At 43.2% G+C, this 17,980-nt stretch overlaps 1 protein-coding gene across 1 annotated transcript; it reads left to right on the top strand.

Annotated features, from left to right (window-relative positions):
- Positions 1 to 7,656: 7,656 nt before the first annotated feature.
- Positions 7,657 to 8,917, top strand: LOC133922350 (peroxisome biogenesis protein 7). Its single transcript, XM_062367645.1, has one exon. It carries the CDS (start codon positions 7,795 to 7,797, stop codon positions 8,752 to 8,754), a length of 960 nt encoding a protein of 319 aa, XP_062223629.1. The 5' UTR covers positions 7,657 to 7,794; the 3' UTR covers positions 8,755 to 8,917.
- The last annotated feature ends 9,063 nt before the right edge of the window (positions 8,918 to 17,980 follow it).

The raw sequence follows: 17,980 nt of genomic DNA, 5'->3' as shown, positions 1-17,980 counted from the left end.
TCGCACCAAGGCTTACTGTCGCACTCGTCAAAGCCTGGTGTGAATCTCTTGCCCCAGGAAGAACCGGAGCGCTTGTCGTGATAGGTGGCAGGAAAATCTGTAAAAACTTCATCAGATTTAGTTTTCTTACCCTTACCTTCCTTGGTGCTCTTCTTGCAGTTGCTCTTGAGCTTCACCGTCGAGCCCGGGTTAAGGACGTTTGATGCCTTGGGTCTTCTCCTTGACGTAGAGGAGCACGTCCTCGGCTCTAGTAGACTTATCGATGATCTCCATAAGCTCTTTGACTGTTTTGAGCTCATTTCTAGTGATGTCTTTAACACACCGCCGACTCTTTAACCCCTTGAGTGAACAATTGGATGATATTGTAGTCGTTGATCTTGGGGATAGTATTCCAAGTATTGCTGAAACGGCGCATGAACTAGCGCAAGGTTTCGTTCTCCATCTGCTCACAACGGTGGAGGTCATTTTTCGTGCTGGAGCGAACGTACGTACCCTGAAAGTTAGCTTGAAACATATCGCAAAGCTGCTCCTACAAGTATATTTTCCCCGGCGATAGATTAGTCAACTATGTCCTGGCTGCCCCTTCAAGGGCTGTGGGGAGGTAATGTGCCATTACCTTCTCATCCCCACCAGCCGCTTGGATGGCTGTGGTATAGATTCAGAGGACACAACATGATTCGTGCTCCCATTGTACTTCTCGATCCTCCCAGAGTGGAACCTTGCCGGCCACTTAACTTTTCGTAGATCCGGAGAGAAGGCCATGCACCTGTTGATGGCACCATGCTTGGTTCTGGTAGCCTCATGTGTTTTTTTTCCACGAGGGTCAGGGACCAGCCCCGACTTGAATAGTGTTGAGATGTCTCCTAATTAGATTGCAAGGGGTAGATAATACCACCACGGGGGTGCTTGGACGTCTCCATTGGTTGCCGATGACCTCACAAAAGTTGTTGATCAAATGACCTGTGACTGGCGAGACCCGACGACGGTTATTCGCCCGGTTATCATCCTAGGAAGCCTTGTTCTGGGGATTACACCTCTCCGAATCTGATAAATCTCGTGACAGGGCATTGCACAATGTCCCCCGATTAGAGATGTTCCTGGCTAGGATTTTATGGGAATTCTTGGCTTGGATGAGGAGCTCTTTCGTTATGTCGATCGTCGAATTCATCTAGTCCTTACCGACTGAGGTCATCAGACCTATAATCGGAGGATGCATAAGGGTCTCCTATAGAAGGAGGAGCCTCTTAGCAGTCGTAGATCTAAAGTGTTGAGACCCCTGCCGATGATCGGGACCTTCACCCTGTTAGGGTTTAGGATCTGGGGTGGCGTGTTCAGCTGTTGTTGGTCGTCATATGGACTCGGAGCAGGAGGGACCTACACATTCACATAATCATCATCATCATGATTGCCCAGACCATCACCCCCGTGTTCGATGGCAAAAACTTCTCGTGGGTAACCTCCACTAGACAAAGTGTCCATATCCATCATGAATTTTTCATTGGATTGCTTCGGATAGGTGTCTTGACAATTCATGTTGTCGGAAGTTATGGGAGAAGATCTCGACTTATGGTGAATATGGCATTCATGACTGTCTTGAAAGCCGAGTGGTTCAAACTTGATGTCATAATCCTTGGCGCATTGATCCATGAAGCGACTTACCTCATCGCTAGAATCATCGCTGGAATGGTCTTCGTCAAAATTTACCCAGTCGATTGTCGGTTCATTGGGCGAAGGGGTAAAGTTGTCGTAGAACCCCTCATCCGAAAAACTGGTCTTCGATGCAGACTTGGGCTAATATTCCTATGGACGGTGCCAACTGTCGATGATTGGTGAAATGTCGATCTTAAGAATTTGTAGAATATAAGGGGGATGCCTAGAGTAGACGAATCAAAGGAACACACAGAGGGGTTTTAGATAGGTTCAGTCCTCCCTTAGGATAATAACCCTACGTCATGTTTGTCTTGTATTGATATAAGCCTATTACAAGGGGTGGCTAGCCTAGATGGATCTACACCTAGTTGGCGACTTCCTTGCTCAGCTTATTGTGTCTTCCGGCTTGTGCGACTTGTAAAGACTTGTTGGCTCTCGATGGCTCGTAATGGCTTGTCCTCCGTATGGGTCCCAGGCTCCGTATATATGGGGCGTTGTACGTTCTCTGGAGTCTTCCTTCCGGATGTTGGAGATAAACTTCCCTATTTATGTGATATTCTAGGTGCCTACGGGTAATTTTATATCATCTAGGGATCTCTTTCCTGGAGATAGAGATATGCTCTGGGGTACCCAGATATGGTAATTATCCAATAGTCATCATCACATCCAATCCATGGGCTAATCTCTGTAGGGCTAGTATGGGATGGGAATAAGAAAGGGTAGGATCAGAACATGCCTTTATCACAAAAGGGCTAGTCTAGGTTGGGTTCTACTACATGTGACCCATTGAAATTATTAGGGCACAACCCATGAGTCATAATAAAAGTAGTAGTTGCGAAATCGACGGAATGGCTTGAAGATGTGTTGGTCCGTGGTCTAAAATGGATCAAGATAAGATTATGATCAAGTCCACATAGCTAATGAAGGGTTGGACCCACTTTCAAATTTTATAGGGCTGGAGTGGGATAAGGGTTGAGCTTGACCCATTATCTGGCATACCTGGACGAGGTCTCTAAAAAACGTCACCTACATGAAGAGAAAAATGAAGAATGAAGACGACAAAGGTTGCAGCCTCATCCTCCCCTGTCTATGCTCCAAACCCAATCCCCTTTGCTTGCTTCTGATCCCAGTCTTCAATCCTCTCAAAGCTATTTGTATGCTCTATTTACTAAGACAATTGCTTGTATCATGGAGTTAGCTCGTGACATCTTGTAGGGAAATGGTGACTATTTAGTTAGGATCATGCTTGGGTTGGATGGCATCCCAAGATTGGCATGGTGGGGTTGCAAAATGTTGACAAAATGATCATACTTATGACGAAAATGAAGAAGACGAGGAGAAAGAAGAAGTCGAACAAGGTAATATGGAGGACCGTATGATACGGAGGGACAAGCTGACCTTCTCGACATAGGATCATCGAAGATAAACAATGACGAATCGTATGCATTCACCCGCTGCCATTGCAGGGACTTGTGCCTCTTTAACCCGCCGAAGATAGAATATGGAACTCGCCAAATCCATAGACGTTCACCTGCTGCCACTGTAGGGATTCACGCCTCTATATATTCATCAAATCACACATTCAAAGATAACTGTAGAACCCTCAATTTCTAGTAGAAAAGCAAGCACGATCCTGATTGAAACACCATATTCCCCTCTATGTTGGTTGTGCCTAATTATAGGAAGAACGAGCATGAGACCATTATCGTGGGTGTAGCTTGTAGCCAAAATATATTCATAATGTCGAGTCTAAGTTATATGTACACACACATCTAACTTATATAGACTTCTAAGACACCTAAAACAGGAAACAAACTCATTACAAAACTTGAACTCGAATAATTAAAGACTAAACTTTCTGCCATCAGTTTCTCTTTAATATTGCAGTGCAACCGGAAGGAATCAGAGGTTGTGACTAGATCCATTGTGTAGGACATCAAATAAGCTTTCCAACGGGTACTCACATGTCCGAAATGAACTCCGTACGTGGGAGATATGGGCTTCTTGTAGGATCGAACACGGCAACTAGAGGGGGGTGAATAGGCGCCTCACAAAATTTCTTGCGAAACTTGATGGCCTTCTCCTACTTGATCACCCAACTCTCCTCAACAAAAAAGAAAGCGGAAGCAAAACGAGAGAAACACAAGAGAAACCTGCAACATTGTGACTCTATGGATAAAGTATGAACACGAGGTTCGATATAAAGTCAATCCATAACCCTTGTCACAAAAAGCTTAAAACTTTACAAAGAAGACTAAAAGATGGGCACCGGGAAAGAAAGATCTCAAGGTTGATGACTTAGAGTCAAGAGAATGCAATACTCCAATTTGTACTATTGTACGCGTATTTTATGCCCCTAGCAACAAGAAGATCAACCTCGTATGGTGCTGAAAATTTCTGCTCAAAAAGAGAAATGAAAATCACAAACCAAAAGATAAACTCGCAAGGAAACGCGGAGCCAAAAGAAAGAGACTAGAAGGATGTGAGCATGAGCGAATGGAGAAACTTGCACTTCATTAATCTCATGGGTCAGCCCTATTTTAGGCGGATTACAAGAAGTTTTTCCTCTCCAAAAACTCTAACCTATTACAAGGCTAAGTCTATCCTCTCCTCTCCCCTAAAGCCTATATCTTGGATCTCAAATGGCTGGCTCAAGGGTTACCACCAGCCAACCCCTTCTATTTATAGGTTTAGAGGGGTTGCTTAACCCTTAAGCATCATTGTCCCTAAATTACCCCTTGCTAACAATGGTCTCTCACCTACCACAGGGGGCATTTTGGTTCATCGAACGACTATAAAACCTTCAAGACTTAGCTTCGCCTCGATGCTAGCTTCATGATGATGCCACGTGCACTCCATACTTCCACAGTTTTGAGACCAAACCGCAAAATCATCTCGCACGCTTCTCAAAGCGTGACTTGTCACTACTTGACTTGCCCTCAAGCAAGCATCCTGATGTTGACACATGTCTTCCGTCTTGCGATCTTGACCGCTGACAAGTCTCTCCCGCTCACGATCCCTCGGGCTGCCTTGTCACTTGCACCGGCATCCCTTTCGCTTAACTTTATCAACACACCATCTTCATCAACCTTCATCTCATGCCTTACTTGATCTTCATATGTGCAGCTAGGATCACCCTTTACTCCGCTCAACCACTTTGATTGTCCGGCATCAAGCACCCCACTTGACCCCGATCACCCGCCGTCGACCGTCAAGTTGCATCCAATACCTGCACATCAATAGACAAGCAAATATGTATCTCTAGAGCCAAGTAATATCATCACATGTTAGTCCAAATCAAATCCCAATTGAGAAGAACAGACGTAACCCAAAATGTGAACACCGGATGTTCCGATGTGTTCATCATCTGAACACCGGAGCATCCGGTGAGTACATCTCCATTTTGCACCTAGAAAAATTCCTCTCTGAAAAACTCTGTCCGGTGTGCCTCCTTAATCATCACTGGAATCCGGTGAGTTCAACTCTTCCATGCTTTGCATTTGCACCCCTCTCTGGAAAAATTGGTCCGGTGATCACCTTTTGCCTACACCGGACAATCCGGCACTCACTTCAAATTTGGCGTCAAAAACCTTCTCTGCAAGAATTAGTTCGGTGTTATCCTCCAGTGATCACATTCCACTCACTGGAGCATCTGGTGAGTTCTTCTGCTCCAGGCACACAATCCAGCCTCTTTGGAAATATTAGTCTGGTACTTACCCGTTCACACACCGGACCATCCGGCACTTGATTCAAATTTGACGCCAGATGACCTTCTCTGTAGAATTTAGTCCGGTGCTCATATCTGTCATACACTAGACTATCTGGTGAGATAAAAAACCCACACACCGGATTGTCCAGTGAGTGAAAACTTTCTGCACCGAGCTAACACTAATTCCTTGCAACTTCTGTTAGATAAGATTATCATTGCAGTACATACCTATGCATTAGCAATCAAACAAACACTCAACCAAAGCCACACATTGTCAATCACACATCATAAAGCATAAACCAAGGCTCATCTCAACTTGGTTTCTCACTTTTTAATCTGATCTACGTGGCTATGATGAGTTGAATCCGAATTGACTTAAAACATCCTTATCTTCAATATCCATGTTTGGAATAACTTGGATCCGAGTCAACGATGAAAAGGAAGTCTCCTAAATATTTAGAAACCTATAGAACAGATGGATATCCTCCATTGATGTTTTGTAACCCCCAGACTCTCCATGTTTAGCAATCCTCACGTGTTGCCATTACACCTTGCACAACATCAAATGAAATTACCATAACTCTTGGTAGGAACCTAATCACATGTCATTTGATCCATTGAAAATTAGACTTGATAAGCTTCCCAAATAAGAAACTTGTATGCCTTGAAACCCTCTAAAAATACACACAACTTCAATAAATTGATGAACAGAACTACAAACCGTCTAACAAGAATTTGGTCGCCTATTCCTCATCATTCTCCCCTCCTTCTAAACGAGTCATCCTCGACTCGTGCTGGTTGTTGAAGCTTTGGTCGATGGTGAAGTTGATGAGGACAATGACGAATTCAAAATTGTGACTAACCATGTTGTCATCCTAACATGGATACGACCACACACACAACTAAAAAAATTACAGACTCGACGACACAACTGATAATTGCAAACTTGATTTACGATTCGGAGATAACTCCATCTAATGACAATCAAAACCAACAATTGATAGAACTTGATGAGAATAAATAATTGTTCAGAACTCATCCAACCCTACCACAAACCATCAATGTATGACCAGCATCAATCTAAAATTGAAATCCAAATGCAAAATAAGTTTGAAAGATCCTACCGAGTCAACCCAGCAATTTGAAACCATATGATATGGAGGGATCATATGCTACAGAGGGACAACCCAACCTTTTCGAGGTAGGATCACTGAAGATAAAACAACGATGAATCGTATGTGTCCACATGCTACCATTGCAGGGACTTGCGCATCTTTAACTCGTCAAGGATAGAACGTGGAACTCACCAAATACGTAGACATTCATCCGCTTCCATTGCAAGGACTTGCACCTCTATAGATTATCAAATTACATGCTTAAAGATAGCTATCAAACCCTCCATTCCCAGTGAAAAAGCAAGAACGATCATGATTGGAACACCATATTCCCCTCTATATTGGTTGCGCCTAATCATAGGAGGACCAGACATAAGACACTCATCATGGGAGTAACTTGCAGCTAAAATATATTCATAATGTCGAGTTTGAGTTACATAGATGCACACCTCTAACTTATAAAGACTCCTGAGACACCTAAAACATGAAACAAACTCATTACACAACTTAGACTCCAATAATTAAAGACTAAATTTTCTGCGATTGGTTTCTCTTTGACATTGTGGTGCAACTAGAAGGAAACGGAGGTTAGGAGTAGATCTATTGTGTGTACTCACACGTACAAAACAGACTTCATAATGGGAGATATGAACTTTTTAATTTGATCTGTATGGCTGCGACGAGTTGAATCCGAATTAACTTCAAACTTACTTATCACGAAATCAAAAGCTTTTTAGCCTTGAAGCAAACTTTTGTTTCTTAAATAGAAAGTTCTTTTTGGCTTAAATCAAAAGTGTCAGTCTTGATTCAAAATTTTTGGTGTGTAATGGAAGTTTCGCGAACGAATAAAGGGGAAGCCGCTCGTAGTTCGCTGCGAGGGAGAACAACGAACGGGGAGCCACGTGTCACCCTAAGCTTGATGTCCGCTCGATTTCTTCACCAAGGTTAGCCTCATAATAGAGTACGTACCTTCTATCAATAGCTTCCCTCTTAACTTCACTGTTACTTAGACACATATGTCCAATTTTTTTATCGGATCCGACATTCTAAATTCAAATCAAATTCTAACACCTATATCAAATTTTAAATCATATTTTATATATTTAAATTTTATTTACCAAATTAAACAAATCGGTTCCCCATTAGCACTCAAACACAACCCCATCCGGAAACCCGAATTGCGTCAGGAAACAGGCAGCAGTACAGCACCCACCGCACAGCGATAATAACTTTAAAAAGAAAAAAAGGCAAAAAAATCCAAGTCTTACCCGAGTCCTCTCCCCCGATCCGCCGGCCGATCCACCCGCCGTCGCCGCCGCCATGCCGGCGTTCAAGGCTCCCGCGCCGGGGTTCGCCGTCCGCTTCAGCCCGTTCCACGAGAACCGCTTGCTCGCCGCGGCGTCCCAGCACTTCGGCCTCGTCGGCAACGGCCACCTCCTCGTCCTCGACCTCGCCGCCGCCGGCCCCGGCGGCGCCCCGGTTCCGGTCTTCTCCTTCCCCACCTCCGACGCGCTCTTCGACTGCGCGTGGTCCGAGTCCCACGAGTCCCTCTGCGCCGCCGCCTCAGGGGACGGCTCCGTGCGCCTCTTCGACGCCGCGCTCCCGCCCGCGCAGAACCCTGTGCGCCTCCTCCGCGAGCACGCGCGCGAGGTGCACGGCATCGACTGGAACCCCGTCCGCCGCGACGCGTTCCTCTCCGCCTCCTGGGACGACACGCTCAAGCTCTGGTCCCCCGACCGCCCCGCCTCCGTCCGCACCTTCCGCGGCCACGAGTACTGCGTCTACGCCGCCGCCTGGTCCGCGCGCCATCCGGACGTCTTCGCTTCCGCCTCCGGCGACCGCACCGCGCGCGTCTGGGACGTGCGCGACCCGGCGCCCACGCTCGTGATCCCCGCCCACGACCACGAGGTGCTCTCGCTTGACTGGGACAAGTACGACCCCTCCATCCTCGCCACCGCCTCCGTCGACAAGTCCATCCGCGTCTGGGATGTGCGCGCGCCGCGGGCGCCCATTGCGCGGCTCGCAGGACATGGGTACGCCGTCAAGCGCGTCCGCTTCTCGCCGCACCGCCAGGGCGTGCTCATGTCCTGCTCCTACGACATGACGGTGTGCATGTGGGACTACCGCGCTGAGGACGCGCTGCTCGCCAGGTACAACCACCACACCGAGTTCGTCGCCGGCATCGACATGAGCGTGCTCGTGGATGGGCTGCTCGCCAGCACCGGATGGGATGAGATGGTATACGTCTGGCCGTTTGGGACCGACCCAAGAGCCATGTAGCAAGCAAATTCAATAGGTCAGGTGTGTACTATTTATTTTCTCTGCAAAGCTTTGCATTGCTTGATCATCATACAGGTGATTTGGGACATGCTGCAATCACTTGTGAGTTAAAAATGAGCTGAAGAAGTTGAATAATGTCAACCATTGTTGTCAAATTCATCCAGCTTCTCGCTCTCTCTTTGTTTGTGTGTGTGTGGAAATTAACCTAGCAGAAGCTCAACCTTTTATTTATAGGAAGCAGGAAATACTCTTGTGTACAAGCTGATCAATAGCTGACCATAAACATAGGCTGCCCGGACTTGGCCATATGGCCAAAACAACATAACAACCAGTAGTTACAATTTACAAAACAAGAGCACCTACCAATAACAAGGTTGAATAATGGGGAGCTAGGAAAATCAGTCAAGCAATATCATCCACAATCATTCCAACTTCCTGCATGGCCAGTCTCCCTTAACTTATGTTCTCTCTGATCAAGTAAGCAATCCGGAGAAGGATAAGGTGGTCAGCTTGGAAAATGCGCCTGTTGCATTCCTTCCAAATGTGCTGCCAAGTATAGAACATTGTTTCCCAGAAATCTCTTCTATTACTCATCTCGATTTGCTTTTGAGGCCTCAGAAAGTCAATCATTAAGGGAGCCATGCTCGGATAGATCCACTAGGTGCTGGTAGCCTTTCCTTGATTTTCAATTCAGCCATACTTCCTGAGTGTAGCTGAAGTCTTTGCAGAGGTGTAAGGGGGTTTCTAGGTTATCTTGAAAAAGCGACAGAATGCTTCATTCATCCATCCCCTTTTTTGAAGGTTGTCAGCTGTTAAGATTTTGTTATGAAACAGCACCCAAGCAAAAGGTTGGTATTTATCTTCAGTGTTGGCCGTCCAGATCAGTTTTGCCTTGAACTTATTATAAGTTCTGGCAAATTGGATACCCCGATTTAGAAGAGTATCCCCATTGGCTGACCATTTCCATGAAATGAGGTCTGGTGTGTCTGGGTGCAGTTGGACATCCCGTAACAGGGTCCATAGAAGGATGAACTTATCTAACTTGTTATCTGTGTTGATCGGTTTTGCGCCCAGCTGATATCTTGTCATGCTTTTAAGACCATCTTTCCTTTTCTGTGACTCATATTGTAGATCAATCGTGTGATGATTTTAGGTGCTTGCCTGATGATTGCCCCCATAAACTTGTCTTTCTACCATGTCCTAGCTGAATTATGTGGGTGCATTGAAACAATCTCATTTGTTTTATCGCATGGGAGTGATATAACTTTCCATGTCGGTTAGATTCATTCCAGAGCAACCACAGCCATCTCAATCTTGCTTAGTGATTTGACTCTAAACAATTGCAGTTTAACTAGTGATGTATGGTATTTGGGTGAACATTCATGGAGTATAAAGTAAACATGCTTTGCACTACCTGGTCATTATAAGTTTGAGCTTGTTTAGTGATTTGACCCTGAGGGCAGATCATAGCTGAGGTTGCCATGAATTCTAGGCCATAACTGGGTGGATAATGTACGGAAGAGGGCTAGACAACATGGTTTGAAGGGTATGAGAAACGATATCTCGAGGGATAGACTGAGATTATAGTCTCGGGAGAAATGCTTTGGGGGAGAGAACAGAGACGATGGCATGCCTGGGAGGAGACCTTTGCAGAGAGAATATGACTTGGCTTGTTTATTAGGGCTCCTAACAGATTTTATCCGAAGATAAGCTTCTTAAGCAATCAAATATGTCCAATCTCAAGGAAGTAAAGCTCCCCTTGAAATGCATAATTTTTCTCAGTTCTTGCAGGAATCGAATCGTTCCGTGTGAAGTTCCTTAGAAATTCCTTAGAAATTGCTGTCAAATTCCTGTTCCAAACAGGCCGTAAACTGATTTCAGAAGATACTATGTGAGTAGGAAGTCCGTAGCACTTCATTTGCCATAGAATGGAGTTTTCTCGAGCAATATATAATGTTGTTTGGTGGTCCAAACATAACAAGTATGTTTCTTAGTCCGTTTGTTTCGGTTGTGGATTTTGTCTTTCAACTTTTTACAATTCAAAACTAAAATAAACAAATAACTTTTTTTATAGTTTTTTATAATCCGTTTGTTAGATTGTGAGAATCTAAAAAGCTGATTTCACTTAGTTTTTTTTATAGATGTTAAAAGTCTGTTTTACTAAATTGCCTATTAAAACTTTTTAGAATCCATAATTTAAATGTTTTTTACGATTTAACTTTTTACAATTAATAATTTATAAGCTTTTTTTAAATCCTTAGCTGAAACAAACAGGCTCTTAATCCTTTTGGTGAAGCAGGGGCTTTAGCTGCATCGATTCTTATGAATCATAAGAGCTATCTCCGGTCGACTCAATAAATCTCGCTCTTTATGTTTCTATTTAGTATAGTTGAAACTTATGTACTTTTGTTAAAAACTGTTTATGCTTTATACCAAAAGCTGTTAGTTTTTATGAAAAAATTTTAGGTTCTCAGCACACTAGCTTTTTAGGAAAGCCACTATCAGCCAGTTTATTCGTTTTTAGTTCATTTCATTATAAATCAGTTTTTAAGTTTTTCAAAAATCAACAATAAATCAACCTATTTGTTTTAGCTTATAACTTCTAAGAAGTAGAAGCTATCAATAAGCTAAACCAAACATGACCTATATCTTCATATAGAGTTTGTCTAAAAAGTTTCCTTTCTATTTCTTTAGCGTTCCTACCGACTCTCTTAATCTCATTTCTTAAATTTCACTCACTTATATTTTATTAGTATTATATAAATAAAAAATATTTGCAACAGCTATATTGTAACAGTTATATTTCCTACGACTATATTTTTTTATCTATATGCAAGGTCATTCGTCTGGCTGTTTCTCCAAGTCATTCGCTTTGTTGTTTCTCCTCTATTATAGTAAAATAAGTTTTTGATCTCTCTTGGACTTGGATTATGATGACTAACTCATTCTAGCAGTGCTACACCTAACACACAATCAATATGAGCTAATAAATACTCCATGATATGACAATTTTGTGCCTAGATGTTAAGTAATTCATAGCAATAGAGAAACTGGGTATTGTAGGCTATACCAAGACTACTTTTCAGAGGCTTCTTCCTACGGGCAAACTATCTTTCGATGCTATGGAGTCTGGCTTCCTAGGTGCTTAAGCTCTAGCAGTACCTGTTTACAGCAGCGGGACTCGTCAAAGAGCTCGCGGAAGGTGAGGCAACCACCAGATCATAGGCGCGCGCAGGCGTCGAATGCAGGTAGCAGCATGGGCAGGCACCATGCGGCCGGCGCGTAGGACCGTGTCCACCACGACAAGCGCCGGAAATACGTTGCCATCTCAAGATCTGGCGCTGCAGCAGGGAGGGGGGCAAAACGGGGCACGAGATGTGAAGGGGAAATGGTGCGAGGGAGATTTCCCGGGAGAGGGGAGGCCGGAAGTTCCTCTGGCGAGTGCTATCCTCTGGCGAGCAAGGGGAGGCGATAGCGAGCCCTAATTTTTGCTGACCCAGATAGCCCTAATATTTGGCTATAGAGAGCCGGTTCGCACTTGGCAAGCCAGTTGGAGATGCTGGAATCGTAAGGGAGATCATGCCTGTGCAATTTGGTTGCACGATTGGTTTCTCATGAATCATGAGGGAGATCATGCCTGTACAATCGTAAGGGAGATCAATACTGGAGTGCGTGGTATGCTGGTGTCGCGATGCTGCCATGCTGTAGCATCTGCTTAATACCAGTTAGAACTCGGAATGGGCAAGAACAATTGGCAGACCGGGCAGAATGTAGATGTTGCATGACGTGCTTACCTGTATCTGAATGAAAACGTATCCTTCTGCTTCAGTGCAATAGAAGATCAGTAGATAACCGATAAACTTCACCATGCAAAATTCCCCTTGTCTGGTCAGTGAGGCCAGCTGAAACACTGAAAGCGCAGGCTCAGGCTGCTGCCATTTGTGTTGAAATGGATGCCATCCGTTTGATTTGCGATACAGGCTGAGCCCAATTGTTACAAAAATGGGCTACCTCGCAGTGGTCCAACACTCCAAAACCTGTATAAAACCTTCACGATTTCATTATATGGGCCTGGCAGAAGAGGCCCTGCCCCGCTATCTCGGACATGGACCCGGTAAAATTGAATTCTCCGTGATGATGCGGACGGTTGTTGCCATCCATGTGTTTGCGTCATGGCACCCGCATTGTACAAGCAAGTGATGCAGAAGATGAGGACAGGTATATTTATGCCATGCTCTCCAGATCTCGGCAGAGTCGCCCTTTCATGTGAAGACCTGGTGACTACTTTGTTGCTGTTTTGTGTAATGATCCTGAACTTACTCTCTCAAAAAAAATTAATGATCCTGAATTGCTTATGTAAGTTACTGCCGAGAGAGCAGAAAGGTTTATGCAAAAAAAAGTACTCACTACTTAAGCAAATAACCTCAGTTATACTTACTGTTGCTGTTTCATTTTGGAACCGGAATTCGCGGCCGTCCACTAACACCAGAGTCCAGAAATCAGATCTCACATGGCTGCTCTTTGCCAGATCGGCGGATGGCAATATATATATAAAGGAAAAGGCGTACCAAGAGTTATGAATGGGTTCTTTTAGATATAATCATGTAATTAATTATCAAGAGTTATATCTATTATAAATATATGTCTCCCAATAAATATATCCTCTCGTTATGCCTATTCATCATGTATAAATATGTAAATTCTTTCATCAATGAATACATGCATTCATTCTCTTAGATCTCTCTTTATCTCTATACTATTCTACAATTACTCTCAATACGTTATCACACACTTTGTTCTACCGCTAATCAGCCAGCCAAGAACAGAGGCACGAAGGCCTCGATCAATAGAGGGGTCTACGTGTACACACCGGCATCAACACAGAGAAGAAATCGACCGATGTACAAAGGAGAATGTCTCTGACTCCAACGGATCCAGAGCGACGACCCAATGGTAGAGCAGATCATCGACGCTCCTCACTGGTGAGGCCTTGTTGGCGCTCTTCTCCTCGAAGAGGCGGCAGACAACATATCTCCACGGCGGATCTTCTTCATGCGGAGACAACACGGCGCCTTCTTCTCTCCCTCTAGGTCCTCTCAGCGCGCAGATCCGGTGATGGTGGCACCACGGCTGCAACGGCAACGGGACTTCACGAAGGCGACAACTCTTCTCATGATTGCAGTCACCGACCACACAGAGGGTAAGTGTCATGTACAAACTTACCATTCCACGACGGAGGATTCCTTTTCTCCTGATGTGTTCCCCCCGGGAACCTCAGCCCATGGCGGCTCTCCATGATATCTGTCTCAGTTGCCACGGTGCACTGCCATGCACCCGATGGTGGCTCAACCCTCAGGCCGATGCGGTTGCAGGACCCGCTCTCATGGAGGCATCCTACTTCGAAGGTGAGCGCGCCCTGGCGTAGATGCTCAACCTTTCGGCAGCACCAGTCCACTCCGCCTAGCAATTGACGGTGGCCCTCCGGTCGCGCTCGAACAACGGTTACGTCTGCCCACGGCGGCAACCACCTACCCTCCCAACAACGGCCTGCCTTAATGACACCACGGTGTACAAGCCGCACAATGGCGCCTGAGTTTTTCCCCGGCATGCGGAGCCAGTCAAGACGGCTACCGGCCGGATCTGGAGGCGGTCAACCCAAGGGCGACCAACCAAACCTGGCTAGATCCGACGGCAGCTAGCCCAAGGGTAGCCAACCCGAGCTAGCCGGAGATGACGACGGTGGCCACTAGCCTGTCGGCGACGCCCCCCGCCCTCCAGCGACGAATGTGCGCTCCTCCCAGGTGGAGCCCACCCTCCAGCGGCAGTTGTGCGCCCCTCAGGTGGAGGTTGGCCCGAACGGCGGTGTCCCATACCGACCATGGGCACCAACCGACTCTCCAGTGGCCTCGTCCCCACGATCCCCTAGGGGCGGGCCATCATGCCCAGGCGGCAACTCCTTGGGCACCGAGAGTATGGGACGGAAACTCTAACCGGTTCCCCCCCCCCCCCATCCGTTTTATATGGGGTGGACCCCAGCCCAGTCGAATGGGCCTTAGCCCAGATTGTCTTGGCCCATTCGGCTAGCAACCAAGAGGCCAATTGCCATGTTATAGAAAAGACCCGTATTTCTATAAAATTGCGTCATAAAATATATTGTGTATTATATTTTTATAATTAAACCCTTTGGTTTGAAATGTAATGCATTGTAATATATTTATATCATGTAAATATGCATTTCAAACCTTGTTTTTCCGAATATCTGTAACATTCAATGTGTTTGCTATTATGCAATCCCTATAACATGCAGTTCTATTAACAATCATGTTAATTTTGTAATTAAAGATGATTTTCTTGCATAATTATATATTAATTCATCTTAATTAAGTCCAAAGTGCTTTTATGCCTGATAGTGCTTAATTCAAGCAGCATTAGAATGCAAAATTTTAAGTGACTACCTCAACTAATATCAGTATAACATAAGGTCGGGATATTATGAAATCTACTGCAATATTTGCAAATTATGCTCATAACAGCGAATTACTCGTGCCACTACTATGCGGTCTACACCATTTTTTTGACTAACGTCAAAGTGTTAAACTATTACTATGCAGTCTACACCATTTTTTTGACTACTATCAAAGGGTTAAATCACTACATTTGAGGTCTACACAATTTTTGTGATTACCTTCTAAGTGATTACCTCTATTTAATATTTGCGAATATAAGGTAATAGAACAATGACATCTACCACATATTTACAGATTATCCACCATTACTGTGAGACATACATTTTGTCACATTGACTTAATAATTACCTTCAACGTGTACTTCTAAATATTCTACTTAGCATAACACAAGGTAATAAGAACATAAACATCTGCTAACAAATGTCAGATTATGCCTCCTATTATTGCGAGATCTACACCACATTTGGTGATTATTTTTAACATGTTAGCTACATAATTTGAGGTCTAAACTGTGTAATTTAAGTCTCAACTTGATTTTATAATTTTTTGCATCATTATTATAATATTACCATGATAATTTTTTAATTTATCAATAGTAAATTAATTAAATCTATGGTCAAAATTCATGTATGATATAATGACAAACAAAGAGTTCGACGAACTCACACTCAATGGTCATAATTATCCAATATGGACAATGGACATCAAGGTCAGTCTTGTGTCCCATTGGATAGTAGTGGCACTCTAACCTCTCCAAGAGGGAGAACCACCGCTGCCAGATTAAGTTAAATATGGAGCTTTATACATAATAAGGCACTATACCCATCTGGATCTTAAGTCTGAGTATCTGATGGAAGAGAATCTAAGTACTCTATAGTTGGCTCTTAAAGCAAGATATGAACAACAGAAGGTAGTCATTTTGCTTGATGCAAGTCATAAATGGGCATATCTTCGATTATAGGATTTCAAATCCACCGGAGATTACAATCATGATGTTCATAAACTCTAATCAAAATTGCATTTTTGCCAAAAAGAACCTACATATACGGAAGAATAAAGAAAACTTTATCGTCTATGCTTTCCGCTGATAGGATCTTACAGCAACAATACCATGGAAGAGAATACCAAGTTTATTCTGACTCAATACATTTATTACTTCTGGCAGAATAGCATGCTGAACTCCTTTTAAGAAATCATCATCATCGTCCAATCAGCGTTGCTCCTTTACCTGAAGTACATGTTAATGTCCAGAATAACAAGTTCAATGGCTCTTTTAGACGTCATCCAAAGAACTTTAATGCTAAATGCAATTACAATAAAAAGCAGAAGCCCTATGCTCCAGATCAAGAAAAAGATATTTCTAGACCTAAACTTGACAAATCTATTGTTTGTCGAAAGTGTGGATGCTACAAGCACTCCACTAAGAAATACTGCAATATGAGAGATTTAGTTGATCTGTATTTACAATTCGTGGGACGTAACTAACATGCTCAAGGGTAAAGATTTGAAGCACCATTCAATCTTCAAACTGACTCCACCAAGGAGGCTAATTGTTCACAACATGTTCCACAAGAACCAAGTAACAATCAAGCTCTTCTGCAACCAAAAGATTCCATGAGCACGGAAAATATGATTATCGAATTTACTTCACACGACATGTTTGGAGATCTTATATTGTCTTTCGATTCCTTAGATATCATGTTATCTACGTCCCATTACATATTGTAATACAATATTGTATCAACACTTATGATACTACATAAAGTTATATGTAGTCTATATATCTGATAAAAATTTCATATTAAATTATTTATGTCTATATATAGATTTCTACAGGAGTCAATCCGATGGAGGAAGATATGTGCCTAGTGGACATATGCACCACAAATTCTTATAGTTAGAAAAACTAAAATATTTTCAAACTCTTCTAAGAGATAAGAAAATATTTTGACAATCACTAGATGCGATGTAGTGATTGTTGGCTCTGGTCGTGTCATAATTACTCTCCCTTTAGGTACACAAGTTATAATCGATGATACTCTATTGTATCTCGATTCAACCCATACCTTACTAAGTTGTAGAGATATCTGTTAAAATAGTTTTCATATTGAAACCCATGATGATAACAAAAGAGAAACTTCTCATCTTAATCAACGGATATGGCAAGTTTCCCTATATACCATCTGGATTGTACAATACATACATCAAACCTGTATCACATATTGCGTAAAAAATATTTTTTCTATCTTGATCAAATCAAGACTTAGCATGATTGCCTTGATCATTCTATCTTAGAGATGATAAGAAAAATTATTAACAATTCTACTGGTCACAATATTCCCAAAATTTTCAGATTTATGTGTACCATGTGTGTCACAGGGAATTTAATTTTAAGGCCCTCTTACCTTAAAAATGCATCACCCAATTTTTTGAACACCTTCAAAAACATACATGTGGCTCTATTCAATAGTTTTATAGACCATCTAGGTACTCTACAATGCTAATTGATACATCTACAAAATAGTATCATATATGTCCCTTATACATAAGGCACACCACTTATGCCAAACTTATTGCCCTAATTATCAAAATTAGATCAAATTATCCTGGACGCAGGATCAAATCTATTTTTATGGAATAGTTTGGATTTGGGCACTACAACCTTAAGTATCTTATATCCATACTCATAATGGTATATTTGAATCTCTCATCAACAGAATCACATCATTTCCATGACCAACAATAGAATTGTAATTTAC

Source organism: Phragmites australis, chromosome 6 (assembly GCF_958298935.1).
Source record: "Phragmites australis chromosome 6, lpPhrAust1.1, whole genome shotgun sequence".
NCBI classification, from domain to species: domain Eukaryota; kingdom Viridiplantae; phylum Streptophyta; class Magnoliopsida; order Poales; family Poaceae; genus Phragmites; species Phragmites australis.
This window is presented reverse-complemented; position numbering and strand designations above follow the sequence as displayed.

What these genes read in the sequence shown, in the direction of transcription:
- LOC133922350 (XM_062367645.1), top strand. Translation starts at nt 7,795, where the DNA reads ATGCCGGCGTTCAAGGCTCCCGCGCCGGGGTTCGCCGTCCGCTTCAGC.